Genomic DNA, 17,806 nt, shown 5'->3' with positions numbered 1-17,806 from the left:
AAGAGCGTTCCTGGCCTTGGTCTCAGTTGTCACCATCTCTCTAGTTTGATTTTTCTTCCTTTTGAAGCAGCAACAGGTCATCAAACAACACAGGTGTAGCTATAACTGCTGGTCTGGCAGAGCCAGGCAGGATTCTTTTCAAACTCTGCTTCGTGCTCAGGAATCCAGTCTCTTAGGCAGGTTCTGGGGGAAGTGATGTGAAAAATACAATCACAGAATCACAGGTCGGACGATGCATGGAGAATTTGTCTTCCTAGAGTTCAGGGAAGTCTACAGCTGAGGACTGAAGGGCTTACCATCCTCGTGTGCTCCGGCTGTTCCGTGGAGGCTGGAACACTGATTTAGGTGAGAGTTTTCGACAGGAGAACTCTATTCAGTAGTGAGGACAAACATCCAGACCCAGATCAAATTATAAAACATTTCTCGCACCCCAAAAGGGTAAAGCTACTTGAATTTAACCTTTTTCTTTTAGGTGAAAGTGGCACCTCCTCCCCTGACCCGCCCTCACGGAGGCGTCTCCGCCCACTCCCAAAAGGCAGCGTGGATCTTCGCCTTCTCTACTCACCAGGTTCCCTTCAAAGGGAAAGGCCCTGGCGCTCCGTCCCACTTCTTCTCTTCCGCATCCCTCGGGCCCCGCCCACCGCCAACTAATTTGGGCCCCATCTCCAGGCCCCGCCCACCTCCAGCCCCCTCCCGAACCCCATCGCCCTTTGGGTCACGCCTCCTTCCGGCTCCTCCCCAGAGTGGCCACCTTTGGGCCCCCTCCTCCCGGCTCAGCTTCCGGGCCCGCCTCCTTCTGTCCCGCTTCAGTCTTTCCTCCGTTTGGGGCTTCTCTTCAGCCCCGCCTCAAACACGCCCCGTTAAAGGGCCCCTCCTCCCCAAACCTCACTCGGGCCTCCCTCCACCCTTGACTCCTCCTCTGGGCAGGCCTCCCTTTAGCCCCGCCCACACCCCCTCCTTTCAAGCCCGGCTCTGCGAGGCGGCCAATGTCTTCCATACTTGTCTCGCGCGCCCCTCTTCACTGCATCATCACTCTCTCAGACCCACCCCTCCTTACGCCCGGTTCCAGTGTAAACCAGTCTCTCTTCCCGCCCTAGCCCCGCCTCCTCAGGGTCCCACTTCAGTCCTTCCTCCCTGTCAGGCCCCTCCCCGACCCCTCCTTCCTCTTCTCCCCGCCGTAGCTCTGGACCTTTCCAAAGCTAGGTTGAGGGGGTAGGAAGAGCCCCTGCGCCTCGGGGGCTGGGCTATGTCACAGCGGGGCTGCGTACTCCTCGCGCTTGAGTCGCCGGTCCCGTCTCTGGAGACAGAGGCGGGGGCAGGGGGTGGCGGGGCCAGGGCCGCAGTGGAGGGCGGGGCCGAGTTGAGGGAAGCCGCTCCGGACGCCCCCACCCCGGCACGCCTCAGTGGTGCCGGCCAAAGGAAGGACTGGCGACTGCGGGGCTCGCGCCGCTGTCAGTGCGGCGGGGTGCGCGAGCAGCTCGGCGCAGGTTGGGCAGAGCGGAGAGAAGCTGAGGGGGCGGTAGCGGCGGCGGCGGCGGCGGCGGCGGCGCCGACTCCTGCGCGTGTATTGAGCTCCTCACGCTGCGGCCGGGGCCGCCTTCTTCCTCCCTCCCTCGCTCCCTCCCTTCCGCCCCCGAGTGCGGCGGCACCGCCTCCTTCCGCGCCGCGCGGCTTCCTCCAGACCTCTCAGGGCGGGTGAGTGGGGGCCGCGGGCGTCTCCTTAAAGGTATGGGGAGGGGGTGCTCCTTGTTCCTTTTCGGTCACCCACCTCATCGCGCCGGTCACTGCCTATTTTTAGAAACTCTTTTTTTCGGCCGTTCGGGGAGTCCCGGGAGCCGGAGTAACTCTCGGCACCCTGCACCCTCACCTTCCCTCCCCCCGGGCCTGCCGCCCTGGGTCCCGGCAGCCCTGGCGTTCTCTGCCCGCCTCCTCCCCGCGGGTCGGACCTGGGCCGGGAGTTGGCGGGGTGGGCCGCGCCCGCTCGGAAGTTGGAGTCTTTTGTGTTCGCGCCCCGCCCCGCCCGGCGAGGGGAGGAGGGGGGAGCGGAGGCCGCGCTGGGGAGGCCTCGGGCGGGCTGGGTCCCGGCTCTGGCCTCGACCTCGGGCTTCTTCCGGCTCTCCCTCTCGGGCTGGGTCTGCGGGTTCCCGGAGGCGATCAAAACTGGTCCCGCCTCGCTCCCTACTGGCCTGAGCGCCTCCTCGGCCCCCCTTTCCCGGTCCTGGGCTTGTTGCACACCTTGGGCTCTTAGAGGAACAACAGCAGGCCCTCGAGCTGGGGCCGTGTTCTGCGCTTCACGCAGCCTTTTCGCCGCCGAGCCTCAGTTTGCCTTTCAGTGAACAGGGAGAAAGAATGTCGCCTCGCAGGGTGTTTGTGGATTCAGGGAGGAAACTAATGTGTGCGAGAAGTGTTTAATACCAACAGGTAACATTTAATGGACTTGACTCAGGAACTTCGCAAGCCTTATTTCATAGAATGCTCACGACGGCCTTCTGAGGTTATCCCCACTTACAAAAGCAGCAGGCAAGGCGCAGAGAGGTTAAGTAATGTGTTCCAAATCACAGGTAGGAGCCACAGAAGTGTGAAGCCGTGGTGCTGGTTTCTGTTATTTATTTCTTAGTGTGAACTTGTGTAATCTCTTAGTGCAGAACGGATTTTGAGTCACATCGTTAGTTGGGATACCTAACTAACTCCGTTCTCCCTGATTCCTTGCCCGTTAGAAGCTGATGGATGCAGAGGACTCCAGATCTCAAGCACAGCTGAAGTTCTCTGGGGTTTTGGCTCAGGGAAGGGTGTAAGTCGTTTAAAGCAGTGAGGTTCATCCGTTTTTTGTTTTTTGTGGCTTGTTCCTCCCACCAAACCTTGCTTGTTCTCTATAGGGTTTAGATTTATAGCTCCTGGTTGGGGGAGGGGGAGCAGAAAGTGGTTCAAGTCAATTGCTTCAACTCCCTGCCTACAAATAGAGATTTATTTCTCTTATTTTCAGATAAGGCCCAGAGGGGTAAAAGTGAACTAAAATTAACTTTGGCAAGTGTTCTAGTTTTCCAGTGTGTTTGATCCCTGGTGTCTAAAGATCAGGCAGGGGAGTTCGTAGGCCAGCTCTTGCCATGTCTCCTGATGTGTGCTTTAATTCTTTGGAGTCTGGAGGTCTGCTGTACTCTCCCCTTTCCAAGATTCTGGATTTAAAGGTAGTGGTTTGTAGGACCTGGAAGGTGTCTTATCTGGTCTAACTTTTTTTATCTGCCTTTTCCCTCTTTCCTGTTAACTGAATCTTGGAAAGGGGAAGTAAGTTGTCTAAATTCACAGACTGCTTTAGTGACAGAATCACAACTGGAATTCCAGTCTTCTGACTTCCAGTGCAGTAATATTTTTATTTCTACTGTACTCTGCCACCTTTTGAAAGGGCACTAAACTACTAATTCAGGTCTGAAGACCAAGAATCCCAAGTAACTTGAAATCACAAAGACGTTGTTTAGTCCCAGCATTAAAAGGAGGCCAGGTTTTGTGCACAGGAGTACCAGTTCTCATAAGTCACCACTGTTATTTTATAGTACTTTATGGTTTATAGTTTTCTTTTATAACTGTTACCTGATTTCATTTCTCATCCAGTTCTGTGAGGGAGCTCTCAGAGTTTGGTTTATATCTCCTTTTTACAACTCTAATTGAGAATTAAGACATAGCAAGGTTAGGGCACTTGCCTTACTTAGATCACCGGATTAACAAGTAGTGAGTACAGGGCATCTCTCATGGACAAAGGATTTGATTTGATGTGGCATCATGAACTCAGTCACTCACTGTGGCTCTCTGAGCCTCAGTTTCCTTATCTGTAAACTATCACAGGGTTGGGTGGGGACTATGAAAAATGGCTATGAAAGTGCGTTGTAGTAGTAGGCTAACATTTATTAAGTACTTTCCATGTACCAGTCACTGGATTAAGGACTTTCTATGGATTATCTCATTTAGTCCTCAGAGCTACTGTATGAATTAGGTATATTATTAAACTCCTTTTGCAGAAGAAGAAACAGGATTAGAGAGGTTACATGACTTGCTCAGGATCATGTAATTGATAACTGCAGACAATATAACTTTAAAGCTGGTATGCTTTTAATTTATTTTTTTGTAAAAATACATGTAAGATAAAATTTACTATTTTAACTATTTTTAAATGTACAGTTCTGTGGCGTTAAATATATTCACATTGTTGTGCAACCATCACTACCATCCGTGTCTAGAACTTTTCATCTTCCTCAGCTGAAACTCTGTATAAACACTTCCTCTCCTCTCCCTCCAGGCAACCATCATTCTATTTTCTGTCCTTGTGAATTTGACTACTCTAGGTACTTCATGTAAATGGAATCATACAATATTTGTCCTTTTGTGACTGGCAAAGCTGGTACTCTTAGTGCCTCCCTTAAGCCCTAGGTGCTCTGAAAATGCAAAATGATTATTCTCATCTGCAGTAAGGTGTGGCATGCAGCTCCAGAGCAAGAACCTAGGCCTGGCTGTACCACTCTGGTTAAGCCTTCCCCCGCCCCTTTGCCCCTTCTGTATCTTCCAAAGGGAACTCCTGGTCTTGAAATAGAACTCAGAGGACTCCCCACCCTTGCTTTGTTTGCATCTTCCTTTCTGGCTGTCCTGGGTTTGGGCATATGGGACTGTAGTGATCAACAATAGCAGTGCTGTGACAGCAGCTTGGATCAGAACTACTCAGGATGATTAAATGGATTATCTTTATGAAATGCTCCCTCTTTGTGCCCTCCTCTTTCCATTAAGGCACACAAGAGCGATTAGCTTTTGGGTTGCTAGAGGGTATTTATGGCTCCTCATTGCTCGCAGGTGGTTAAGATGGAATTAAATGCTGCATTTAGTCTTTCAAAATTCCCTTTGTTTTGACTACTTCTGTGTCTTTGTATGTTTTGGGTGGTGTGGTGGTGGGATGTGGTGTTTATGTTTGTGAAGTGTAGTTGGAATTTTGTCATGATGCCAGCAGGGGGTTGGGATGGGAGGTGTTCCAGAGATGGATAATAGGGCAACAAACACAGATTTGAGTATGTTGCACTTTCCTTAAAAATCTGATGGCCCAACATTGCCTGCATATTAAAGTCTAAACCCCTGAGTGTGATAATAAGGTCAGAGTGTATTGAAATGTTTATTGGATAGAATCTTGTAGTTGAGGGACTTAAAATCAGGTAGACCAGCCAGCCACCCAGCCAACATTTGAATAGGCTACCCGTTGAGATTCTGTTTCATTGGGCACCTCATTATTGGAAAGTTTTCCATTTACAGAACAGTTATTAAACATCTGCTCCGCACTGTACTAAGCTTGGAAATTTGGGTGTCTCAGGGGGAAGACAGGCAAGGAAACAGGCAGTGTGGGAAGTGTTGTGACAGGAGCAAGCACCATGAGAGCACGGAGGAATGGAACTAACCCAGCCTTGGAGGGTCAGGGTGGGGTGGTTCGTTGGAGAAATTGGCTAGGCCTAGACCTCAGAGAAAAGACTAAGCTAGGAAAAGAAGAGATTTGGGGAGCTGAGGAGGAGACAGGTAAGACTGTTCTAGGCAGAAGGGAATAGCAAGTCTAGAGATGGTGGTGGTAACAGGTGAGACTTTTGGCCATTTACTATATCTGCCAGATGCCATTTTAAGCATTTAACATGTGTTAACTCATTTCTTTCCATAACCATCTTGAGGGGTACATACTGTTATAATTCCCATTCTGTAGGTGAGGAAACAAACCCAGAGGGGTTAAGTAAGTTTCTCAAGATTTCTGGGTGGAGCATGAAGCATGAGATGGGTGATGTAGCAAAAGATGAGACTGGCAAGGTGGGCAGAGCAGAGGCCAAGTCATGAAAGGCCCTTATTGCCCACGTTGAAGAGTTTGGACTTCATTTTGGTGAGGGGACCATGATCCTGTATGCATTTTAGAAGGATATCAGTGGCTCTTTGGGGAGTGGATTGGAGGGCTAGAGCACCATGGGCAAAGAGACCAGTTAGGAGGCTTTTGCAGTATTGCAGGCAAGAGGCGATGGTGTTTCCAATGAAGGGTGTATGTGTGTGTGTATAGAAGAGAAGATGGAATTAAGTTGTGAGACACTATCAGAGGTTGTTGGTGTGGAGGGTAAGGAAGAAATCAAGGAAGACTTCTACCTGGTGCAGTTGTATAGATGGGGATGTAGTTTATTGAGGTGAGGACACAGGAGAAGAAGGTGGGGGGAAGATTTCTCATGCAGGGTCTTATTACATCTGCTTTCATTTACCTTCATCCAGTTATTGATCATAGTTCTCCAAGGGGAGGGGAGGGGAAACAGGGGTGAGGGAGAGTATGGCACAGCAAATTTGATAACTATCCCTGGCTAAAATGTTGTAGACACTAGTTTTGGAAAGGAGGAAATAATTAGAACCTAGACATTCCAGACCTTGCACAGCTCTGAAGACTGCTTTTGTTAAAGTCAAGGAAAGCTTATATTTTCTCCAGACAACATTCTTTGTCATTGCTCTCCCCATGTGCTAGTGTCCCTCTGTAATTCACCTCTGCTTACTCTGCTAGGCACTGAGAAAGCAAAGATGAATAAAACATAGCTTGAGAAGCTTGCATTCAAAAGGGCAGCAGATCTCAGCTTAGATACTGTAGTGGAGGGGAGAGAGTGGGGTGGGACAGGATGGGGAGGGACTAAGAAGGATTCTTATTATGGGCAGGAGTCAGGAGACTCTGCTCTGTGTGCCAGTCTTTTCCTCAGGTGGCAAAAGTCTACACTTACTCAAAGGGCCAGGTTTATTCATTTGAATAATGATGAAAAATAATGACTAGATGACCCCCAGGGTCCCTTCTAGCAACAGCATTTTATGATTCTAGATGATGATTCAGACAGTATATCTCTTGGAGAGGTATTTTCTTTCTTCCTTTCTCTTCCCTCCCGCTTCCTCTTCTTCCCCTTTCTTCCTTAGGCAGTAGTAGGGATGTCGGGGTGGAGATAGGGTTTTCACATGAGTGTCTATTAAAAACCTAGTTTTATTCAGTTTTAGCTTTATGTATAAAATGTACAACTGGAGGAGAGATGATGGCAGTAGTAATGTTAGCTTGCTGTCCTACAGCTGACCCCTGGGTACTGTAAGGAAAGTTTCAGACCCATGATGGATGCAGCTCACAGACTCTCAGGACTAGAGAGAAAGGGGCAGTAGGATAAACTGGGAGCCTAGTCATGAGCCTGAGGATAGTTGGTCTGGTCCCTGCTACTAATAATTCAGTGTATGGGCTTGGCCAAGCCCCTTTCCTTCTCTGGCTCTATTGCTTCATAAAATAATCAGGGGGCCAAAGGGTGAGCCCTGGGGACAGAAAAAGGATTGGAAGTTCCTCTCTAATGAGGAATAATTATCGAATAACTAGAGACGGGCATCTGCCCAAGTATTGCTAGTTATGTCTTCTGGCTGTTTCTACAGCCCTTCTTTTTTCCTCAGTCTTTCTGTCACTTCATAATGGCCTCCATATGAATAAATCTGCTGTGCCTCCTGAGAGGAGGGGAGGAAGGTTGGGATATTATCTCTGGGTTCTGGTCTACATCCCCAACGAGCCGTTCAGGCTGCCTACTGCTCCCTGCTCTCTATGCTGGGGTAGGGGTCGGGAGTTTTTGGTTGAACACCCAGGTTTTCTTAGGCTCAGACATATGTATTTGGAGTGCTCCACTGACTAAAGTGCCAATCTGGCCATCCTCCCAACATGCCCAGTGCGGTGCCACTGGGGGGGAATAGCATTCTGTGGGCCTTTGATGCTTGCCAAACTCATGTTAATTGTAATTACCCAATACTCCCTGGGATCTCAGTCTTCCTGTCTGTAAAACAAGGGGGTTGGGCTGATGTCTGGTTTTATGGGAGTGGCTTGAGAATTCATTTCTGGAAGAAGAAGGGGCTTTGTTAGAGTATTGAGAGTATCTCACAGGGTTAAATTCTGGGTTTCAGTATATAAAGAGATGGATATTGCTTTTTAGAGTGGACAGATTGCTGAAAAATTGCTTGTGAGATGAATTTACCAAATTGTCTACTGAGTTCCATTATAAACTTGGAGCTGTTGTCCCATGGGACAAACTTGGAGTCCAAGACTCAAAAGTTATATTTAAATATGTAGCAAACTGTTTAAAATCATAGGATAAAAGGAAAATAAAAAAAAAACACTGTAAGATTCCCAAACACCACTAGGACTGGAAAAACACTAGACCAGAAATTTGCATTTCCTTAGAGCTTTGGCTTTATGAGGTAGATACCTCTGCTGTGGTTACCTGGCCCTTGAAATGCCACCTGTAGAGACTGAAGAGTTCTGTTTATTTATCAAGGTAAGAATCATTGTCTTATTCCAAGTAAGTATTCTCATTTACAAGGTCAGATTTATAACCTGGTCAACCTATTGTTGGCCAGGTTTTCTTCGTTCCAGAGGCATTTATCTGGTATTTAGCTATCTCCTGTTTGTTTGTTTGTTTTATTAAGGATTTCACTAAGCCTAGTTAACCGTAGTGTTTGCATGGTGTCTGTTGATCTGTTTGTCTAGTTTCCTTTGTAATTCTTTGTGCTAGTGAAAGCAAGCTGAGCAGTAGATTTAAAAGAATCATTTCCATAACTCATTATGTCTCTAGGTCTGGGTTTCCTTTCTGGAAGGTATGATCATGCTACACTGAGAAGTCAAATGTTGTTTGCTGCTCACACAGACTGTGTTGAGGCTTTGGGACTTTGTTCTTCCAGATAGTTGTAAGCTGGCACTGAGGAATGGTGCTCTCAATATAGTAATGACAGCTGTGCCTGAATCAGTTGAACACAAGAATAACTTTTCTTCATACCTTAAAGACTCACCCTAAGTTGATTTTTCATACCAATTAAAGTTAACTCTTAACTAAAATTAGGGTGTTAGGTAGAGTTACCATGCTAAGTAGGTTACCTAGCTGCTGTAGTAAGGTTATGCTTGGAAGTCCAACTGCTTTCCATCCCTAAGTTCAACCATTTGTTCTAGGAATTTGGAGTACCTACTATGTGTTCTCCCTATGGAGGACATTAAAAACCAAACAATACATGATTCCTGCCCTCAGATTACATTCAGTCTGGAGAGAGGGACAGATAAGTACAACAGGTCCTAGCTTATTCTTACCTGTGCTTCCTTGGCCTGGATGTTTTGGTTGAGGGTTCAGATTGGAAATAGCAGAATTGATGGATGTATCACTAGGCAAGGAGACCTATTTGAGTATCTGACTTCCAGTGTTCCAATTTGGTTTTGGCCTTCCCTCCTTCTCTTCCTTTCTTCTGCCTGTTATCTAGATTTTCTTCTCTATTGCTGAGGTGTCCAGCAGCCAGTGTGTAAAGTCAAGAACCTTAGGGTAGGGGACAGCATTGTCCTTCAGGTTTGGGTGTCCAGACATCTGCCTAGTGCTTTCCCTATTCTTCTCACATCAGTTCTTTGGCTGGTTTCCAGAAAGAGTTGATATTGTCTAGCTTCTTATTTAGGAATGAAGAAAATCGTTTCATATTGAATTAAATTTTATACTCAGTTTTGAAATAAAATAGCTATTTTGCTTGCAAATAGAATTATTTGAGGTGTGGTTTCTGGCATTTTTTTGGCTGTGCTGCACAGCCTGTGGGATCTTAGTTCCCGAGCAGTTATTGAACCCGGGCCCTCAGCAGTGAGAGCGTGGAGTCCTAACCACTGGACTGCCGGGGATTTCCCATTTGATCAGTTTTTGACTTACTAATTATGACTAAACTGTGGTTCTTGAAGCCCATTGCTGCTATCTCTGCCAGCCTTCTTTGAACACTTTGCAGCATGGAGCCCTAGGAAATGGAGGGAACATTGAGGTTACCCTGTCTTGAAGGGCTCTTCCTCTTCCCTTGTCCCTATTCTCAAAAAAAAAGTGTTATTTGGGATGCTGTGTTGTGTTCATGATTTCTTCCAACAATTTCGCATTGCCTGGGAGGTCTAGAAGAAGAGGAAATATGCCTGTGTTCGTCCTCAAAGGTTGGGGACAATATTGAAATCAATTTGGCCAAACTGTATGGAGCCCACTGAGTCCTCCCTTGGTGCTGTGAGGGATGAAAATGTGTAAAGCATATTCTTGTCTTCAGGGAACCTGTGGTCTCTGGAGAGACAAGGTAATCATGAAGTTGTAGCTGATAATAAGGCAGTTTGGTGTAGAGAGCTTGGTTTGGAAGACTAAGGTCTTACTCTTGTTCCCTGGAACTAATTTGGCCAGGAAAACTAGAATAAGTCATTTTCCCCTCTCTGAACCTCCATATTCTCATCTAAAATGGAGTTAATAATCTGTATCTTGCCTTCCTCACAGTGTTATTGTGAAGAGCAAGTTAGATGTTACTAAAAGTGCATTATAAAACCAGATGATGCAATTTATATGTGAAGAATTCATGAGTCATTTGTCAGAGGTAATAGGTAAATAGCAGAATTTTCTATAGAAGGGAAGATCTCTTTGGGCTGGGGTGATCAGGAAGAGTGGTCTGGACCAGTCTTGGGATTGGGAGAAAGAATGCTAGAAGCATTTAGACAGAGGCAATGGTGGAGCAAAGGACTATAGGCAGAAGTGTTAAGGAGCAGCAGTGAGTGTTTTAGCTTTGGTAGTTACTGACAATCAGTTTTCAGAAGCATACCAGATCAAACTCTCATCAGCTGTGTGTGAGAGAATTCCTTTTGCTCCATGTCCTTGTCAACAGTTAGCATTATCTTTTTATTTTATGTCATTCTTGTTGGAGTGTAGTTAGAGAAGTGAATTGTAAGAACCATGGTAGGAACTCTCAGGTAGTACCATACAGGGGTAAAGTGATTGGTAAGTTCAGAGGAGGGAGAGATTGCTTCATTTGTGGGTGTGTGGTGCCCAGGGAACATCTATGGAGGAGTGAGCATTTGAGCTGGGCCTTGTAGGATAAGGATAGTGACCATGTATTATCTATGACCATCCCAATGTCTAATATTCTGTCTTGCTGCGCTTATAAATTATGAAACACCAATATTTCTATGTCTCGGCCAAATCTCCCAGACTACCCAGAAGCAGTGCCCGGATATCTTTTCTCAGTTGCAGTGCTTCTCTCTCCTCCCACTTTGTTTCCAGAAAGTATGATCACAAGAGATTTAGACTCCAGAGATGGAGAGAGGACATTCTGTGCAATGGGAACAACTTGAGCGGAAACACAGATGAGCAGCTAGATCAAGCGGCATCCATATTCCAGCTAATGAGCAGAGTGGGGAGGACATGTCCCATAATTTGGGGGTTGGTGGTACCTTCTCATAGTCTCCTGGAGCAGGTGGAAAAGGTAATAATGTACCCAGGCCAATTTGTATTTAAATTAATAGAAGGATGAGAATGACCCCTTTGCCTATAATTACATCATTTCGGGGAAGAAATTAATCCTGCAAACAGTCATACTTGAAGTATGTCGAAAGAGAGTTTGTCTTCTCTTAAAATGGAGGGGGAGGAAGGGGAACGCCAGGACCTAAAGAGCTTAGTCTCTCAGCACTCATCTATTACTTGTACATTTGCTTGGAAAAATTACCATTTCTTTGTCAGCTTTTATCCTGCCTGGTAGACCCTAGCTGGGTGTTTATTTTCTGTAGTTTTACCAAATCACTTTGAAGGCTGGTGTGAACACTGATCATGTCTTAGAGTCTTTCTTCTTTGTTCTGTCAGCAAATACTAGAAAATGTACCTTAAATTACCTGTTTTTGGGAAACAGGGTGGCCCTGCCTGCTCCCACAGAGGCATGTTAAACATCAGTCAGCTCCTGAACCTGTGTTAGGTCCTGGGGTATTTGTCAGGGGACACTGGGGGTGTTAGAGCTGCCAGTGGGGACATTGACCAGAGGGTATCTAGGCCTTCTGTCAAGGAGACTTGTCAAGTACTTGATTACAAATCTGACCTGGGTTCTAGACCTAACTCTGCCATTTATATTAATAATAGCTGCCATGGGACTTCCCTGATGGTGCAGTGGTTAAGAATCCTCCTGCCAATGCAGGGGACACAGGTTCAAGCCCTGGTCCGGGAAGATCCCACATGCTGCGGAGCAACTAAGCCCATGTGCCACAACTACTGAGCCTACGCTCTAGAGCTCGCAAGCCACAACTACTGAAGCCCATGTGCCTGGAGCCTGTGCTCCGCAACAAGAGAAGCCACCACAATGAGGAGCCCCCGCTCACCACAACTAGAGGAAACCTGCACGCAGCAACAAAGACCCAACGCAGCCAAGAAAAAAAAAGCTGCCATGACTTGGGTGCCCTCTGTGTTGAGATAGCATATTGGTGCCTTGTGTTCATACTAATAGAGCTGATATTTACTGACGGTTACTATGTGCTGAGAGCCCTTTCTGTGTGTGTGTGTGTAATCTTTATAATATAAATTTATATATAATCTTAAGGCATATCTTATATGTAAAATAAATGTATAAGACATAGACATTTCATATAAAGTTTCAACATTGTATATGTTGTGTATACATATACAATTGGATATACTGTATATAATTTGTATATATTGTATATATATTGTATATAATTTAAATATAATATACCTAAGTATATATTAAAAATCATTCTCACCTCAACCGTAAAAAGTAGGTTCTGTTGTTCCACATCATATAGTTAAGAAACTGAGATACCAGTAGGTTAAGAAATATGCCCATAGTCACACTGCCAGTAAATGGAGTTGCCAGGATTTAAACCTAACCAAATCTTCTTTTTTAATATGGAAAATTTCAAACATATACAAAGTAGACAGAATAGGTTAATGAAGCATGATGTACCCATCATTCAGCTTCAGTAGTTATCTATTCATGGTCAATCTTATTTCATTTATACCCTTACATACTTCTCATCCTGTGCTTTGGAACGTGGGTATGATATTTTGTCCTTAAGTATTTCACAATGTATTTTTTAATTTTTAAGCTTTTTATTGTAAAGTATATGTAATATAAAAGTTACCATTTTAGTTATATAGTTCAGTGGCATTCAGTATGTTCACATCATTGTGCAACCATCACCGCTCTAGATACTTCTTTTGTTAAAAAGCTTTCACAGTGTATTTTAAAAATTATTTATTTATTTATATTTTGGCTGTGTTGGGTCTTTGCTGCTGTGCGGCGAGCGGGGGCTTCTCTTCATTGTGGTGCGCGGGCTTCTCATTGTGGTGGCTTCTCTTGTTGTGGAGCATGGCTTCTAGCACGTGGGCTTCAGTAGTTGTGGCATGCGGGCTTGGTACTTGTGGCTCGCAGGCTCTAGAGCGCAGGTGCAGTAGTTGTGGTGCACGGGCTCAGTTGCTCTGTAGCATGTGGGATCTTCCTGGACCAGGGCTCGAACCCATGTCCCCTGCATTGGCAGGCGGATTCTTAACCACTGCACCACCAGGGAAGTCCCACAATATATTTCTAAAAGATGATTTTAAAAAACACAACCATTATCACAGAATAAAATTTAACAATTCCTTAATACCATCAAAATCCAGATTGTGTTCGAATTTCCCATTGTCTTATAAATGTCACAATCTTATTTTTACAGTTTGACTTAGGATTTACATAAGGTCCATACATTGTAATTGGTTGTTATGTCTTTTAAGTCTTTTTTAATTATAAGTTCACCTTTTTCCCCTTTTATTTGTTGAAGGAGTTGGATTGTTTTTCCTGTAGAAATTTGCTCATTGCAGATCTGTGGTATGTTTAATATGTTTCTCTGTCCTCTTGTGTTTCCTATAAATTTGTGGTTGTATCTAAAGGTCAGTATCTCTTAATCCTCATAGCAGCCCTACAAAAATAGGTATTCTTATTTTGCAGATGAGAAAACAGACTGAGAAAGGTTGGGTAACTTGCCCAGGGCTTCACAGCAACCTTGGATTTGAAGAGACCTTCTTGCCTTCAAAACCTATGCTCTTCTCTTTTCACGTTCACCCATTCTGTGAGCTTAAGCAAATCATTTTCACTTCTCTGGGCCTTAGTTTCTTTGTGTGCATTGAGAGCTCTTACAGAAGTAGTGTTCTGTGTCCCTGTGACCATTTTAGTGCCCACCATTTGACGGCATGATACTAGATGCTGTGGGTGATACTCATAGGAATAAGACTGTTTTCAAGGAGCACGTAGTCAGCCAGGGACTGAGGACCATACCCTGTTTCACACATGGAGCCTGTTTTGGCCATTGCGGGGCTCTAGGATCCTTAATCCCCCCATAGGATTCCTAACTAACCTCCCTACATCCTGTCTTGCCCTCTCTCAAGCCATGCTCCTCTCTGCTGCCAGTTGCCTTTTCCTAAAAACCATTTTTGTTGTGTTCTCCCTGCTCATAAATCCAGCTTGAGGGATCTGGTAAATAAGAAAAGTTTTTCCAGGAATAAACCTTTCCTCCTTGGATTGAGTTGCTATTTCAAGGGCAGCTAGTCTTTTTTCTTTTCTATTTGGCAAAGGTATTATTGCTTTTATGGGAATGGAATCTGGAGATGGTAGAATAATGATGGAGTGAAGCATGGGGAATGCCATCTTGATTCAGGGGAGTGCATACATTTAGCATTGTACTGTTTACTCCCAAGGACATCCGACCGTAATGGAGCAATTGTGCTGTTTTGCAAAGAAAAGGAACTTTTAGTTGTGGAGTCCAGGGAGAAGACTCTTAAAGGTATCCTTTTGAGATACCTTCATCTTATTGCTGAACCTTCATCTTATTGGCTAACCAAGCCATTAAAATGAATGTGTTATATAGGAATAGAGTCAAGCAGAGCAGTGTTTTCGGTCTGTAGTAATTTGGGTGGCAGACAGGTGGCATTGGGTTCCAGGTTGATGTACAACTGATATAGGTAGTGAAGTCAAAAGTCAGGAGAAGTAAAGTTTAGGGCATTTGTATCACTGGAGTGCCTTGCATATAATAGTTACCTAATATCTTTTTAGAGTCTTTAAAAAAAATACTTTGACAGTGGATCAAGCCAGAGGAGAAGGCTGTGAAATCATGGATTCTAAAGCTCAGGAGCCAAGTGATCCAGGACCCTGGATAGCTCCTTGGAAAAGCAGTTCCTCTGACAAAAGTTAAGAGTACTTAAGGGACTCCTAAGTCCTTTCTGTTCCAGATCTTTTCAGAGGATCTTATGCTCTGGATCAGAGGTTGCAGACTGGCAGGTCTTGGATTGTGTCTAGCCTGAAGTGTATTTATTTTGAGTTGGACCCCAGCCTGGGAACATTAGGGTTTTCAGTGGAGATACTATGTATGAGATCAGAGGCCTGGGCATGTGGGCTATGAGGGTGAGTGATTTCTCCTGAAGAGGGAGTAGGATTTTTTTTTTTTTTTTTTTTTTCTAGAACTACTTTAAGTATGCTGTGCTTTATTTTCAAGTGAGGTATTTATATTGAAGAAAAAAAAATCTTACGAATTTCTCTTACATTCAACTAACTTAATACACTATTTTGTTTTCTGGGCTTAATTTTACGTGGCCCCTCACTGCTGTGGCCTCTCCCATTGCGGAGCACAGGCTCCGGACATGCAGGCTCAGCGGCCATGGCTCACGGGCCCAGCCGCTCTGCGGCATGTGGGATCCTCCCGGACTGGGGCACAAACCTGCGTCCCCTGCATCGGCAGGTGGACCCCCAACCACTGTGCCACCAGGGATGCCCGGGAGTAGGATTTTTGAGGAAGAAGGGGCTGGATCCTGATGCTGACCATGAGCATTTTCCTAATCACAGGAGTGCGAATAGTCCCCAGTTATTCTACAGGCTTCACTCCTTGAGCCTGGCACCAGGGACTCTTTGTATCATAATTGGCACCAGGCCAATTTGGCAAAATGCTTGAGTTTATAGAATCATGTTTTTCACTTCCCTCCCTCATTCCACATGCTACTTCCTTATTGGCTGACTGTTCTAGATAGGACATATTTATTATCAAGTTTGTCAAAGCCCACACCATTTCCTGTTGTTTCTTTGCTACCCAAGCCCAGTGTCTGTTGCCATTTTTCACCAGGCTAGCACTTTTTTCTTTGAAACACGTGGTCAGCTGTACTTATTTTTGCTACCTGCTTGGTCCCTCGGGGCCAACTCGGCACTAGATGGAACTCTAATATTGAAGGGACTTAACCCAGTTACAGTGCTCTTAGTCCCTGGGACTAGATGAATTATCTTATTTTACCAGGAACTTTTGGTGCCTCTGTTGCCTAGAAAGTCTGTCTCCTGGCTTGTCTTAGGACTTCATAAGGACAGCAAAGTAGTCAAGTCTCAGTGAACCTTGTCCTTGTAAAATTGGCATTTTTTGCATCTAACAACTCACAGGCTGGGGTGAAGTCTGCCGTCTCATGGAAGAAATCACAACATCTAATATAAATCAGAACTGTTTTACTTATAAGTTAGTAACTGGTCTTGTTTTCCCCCTAGCTGCAGTGAGAGCAGCTCCTGTATGTTGAAAGTAGGTGGCTTTCTGAGTAATTGACTGTTCTTGCTGCCTGTTCCCTTTGGCTTCTTGTAATTACTGTAACATCATCATCCAGTATGTGGAGAACCATGGTAATTTCCATGACAACTGATCATGATTTCCCAGATAAAGGGAGGAAGCTAATAAGTGTTAGGAACTTGAAAAGGGTATTGGGCTAAGTTCTTGTGATACTAGTAGAATTTGGAGCTGGGAGTAACTTTTCAGCAGCAACTGCCTAATTAAACCTTCCCCATTAATAGACAAGGAAACAAGTCTAGAGAGGTTAAACAACTTGCCTAAGGGGTCCCTAGGTTGTGGAATACACTTGAGATCCTCAGTCTAGTGTTTCTTTGTGCCTTCTGTTCTGTATGGCTTCTTTCCATTATGTCTCACTGGACCATGAGCTCCACCAAGGCAGGATCCACATCTGTCTTGTTAATTAATGTTTTCTCAGCACTTACCCCAGGACCTAAGTATTTTTTGAGTGAACGGATAAACTATGTTGGAGTTCTCAGACTGGGACACATGAAATCACAGGATAAACCATATGCCTTCCTGAAGTGTACTCAAATCTTTTTTTTGTAGTTGGATTAGTTTAAATATTATTACTAGTAGTTTAAAAGTTTACTCTTACATTAAGTCATGTTATGGAATGGATAATAAGTTAGCATACATTTTTTAGATAAACTGAGAAGGCATCAAATAAATTACAGGATTATAATAGGCCCTTTAACCTTTACCCCAGAGGGTCTAGGGTTGCCAGATCTCTGATATATTTAAGAGAAGCTAGAAATCTAATTAGAAAAAAGAGGTCTGATTTTACTCAGGTTTGTTTGTTTGTTTGTTTTTTAAACAAATGTGTGGGTCAGACAAAACACATCCTTGGGCCTAAGCATCAGTTTGTGACCTATGAGATAAACAGGTCTGGGCAAGGACAAGACTTTGGACAGAGCCAAATGGATGATAGTGTCAGGGTTGGCTTCCATTCTGAGTCTGGCTTCTTGACTTCAAACTGGCCGTAGGTCGGAGTGGAAAGAATGAAGTTAAGACTTGATAGGTTAGGAAAATTCCCACATTAAATATCATTCTCTGTGGGTAGCAGCTTCTGTAATATCTTAGCCCTTAGAGAACATCACATTTACTCCCCTTGTTTTGCAGATTGAAATAAAGTCCAGAGAAGGTAACAGCTTTCCTCTAGGATCCTAAGCAGCAGCCTTAGGTCTTGGGCAGGCCCCTGCTTCAAACTCTAGACCTTTGTTTGGTGCTCCTGCCTCATGGTCTTAGGGCATGGGGCTAGGGGCTTCTGGCATACTTTGGGATGGTTGGTAGAGCTGGGCAAACTCCACTTCTTAGTACAGCCCTATCGTCCTAAGCAAAGGGAGGGTTGAGGTGGCAGTAATATGCTCA

The 17,806-nt window shown here is 45.0% G+C and overlaps 1 protein-coding gene across 3 annotated transcripts in view; it reads left to right on the top strand.

The window, feature by feature from the left end:
• The first annotated feature begins 1,616 nt into the window (after positions 1 to 1,616).
• The window catches only part of RALY (RALY heterogeneous nuclear ribonucleoprotein), an 83,118-nt gene continuing 66,928 nt past the window's right edge, over positions 1,617 to 17,806 (top strand). Inside the window, exon 1 of one of the 3 annotated variants that reach the window (XM_007446823.1) lies at positions 1,617 to 1,695. Coding sequence is in view for 1 of the 3 variants with exons in the window: in XM_007446821.1 (XP_007446883.1) it covers positions 11,209 to 11,289 (81 nt within the window). In the remaining 2 variants the exon portion in view is untranslated. Of the gene's footprint in view, positions 1,696 to 11,208; positions 11,290 to 17,806 lie in introns of those variants that run through there. The other 2 variants (XM_007446822.1, XM_007446821.1) reach the window with 2 other exon arrangements.

This window comes from Lipotes vexillifer, unplaced genomic scaffold (assembly GCF_000442215.2).
Source record: "Lipotes vexillifer unplaced genomic scaffold, Lipotes_vexillifer_v1.1 scaffold75, whole genome shotgun sequence".
In the NCBI taxonomy this organism is placed as follows: Eukaryota; Metazoa; Chordata; class Mammalia; order Artiodactyla; family Lipotidae; genus Lipotes; species Lipotes vexillifer.
This window is presented reverse-complemented; position numbering and strand designations above follow the sequence as displayed.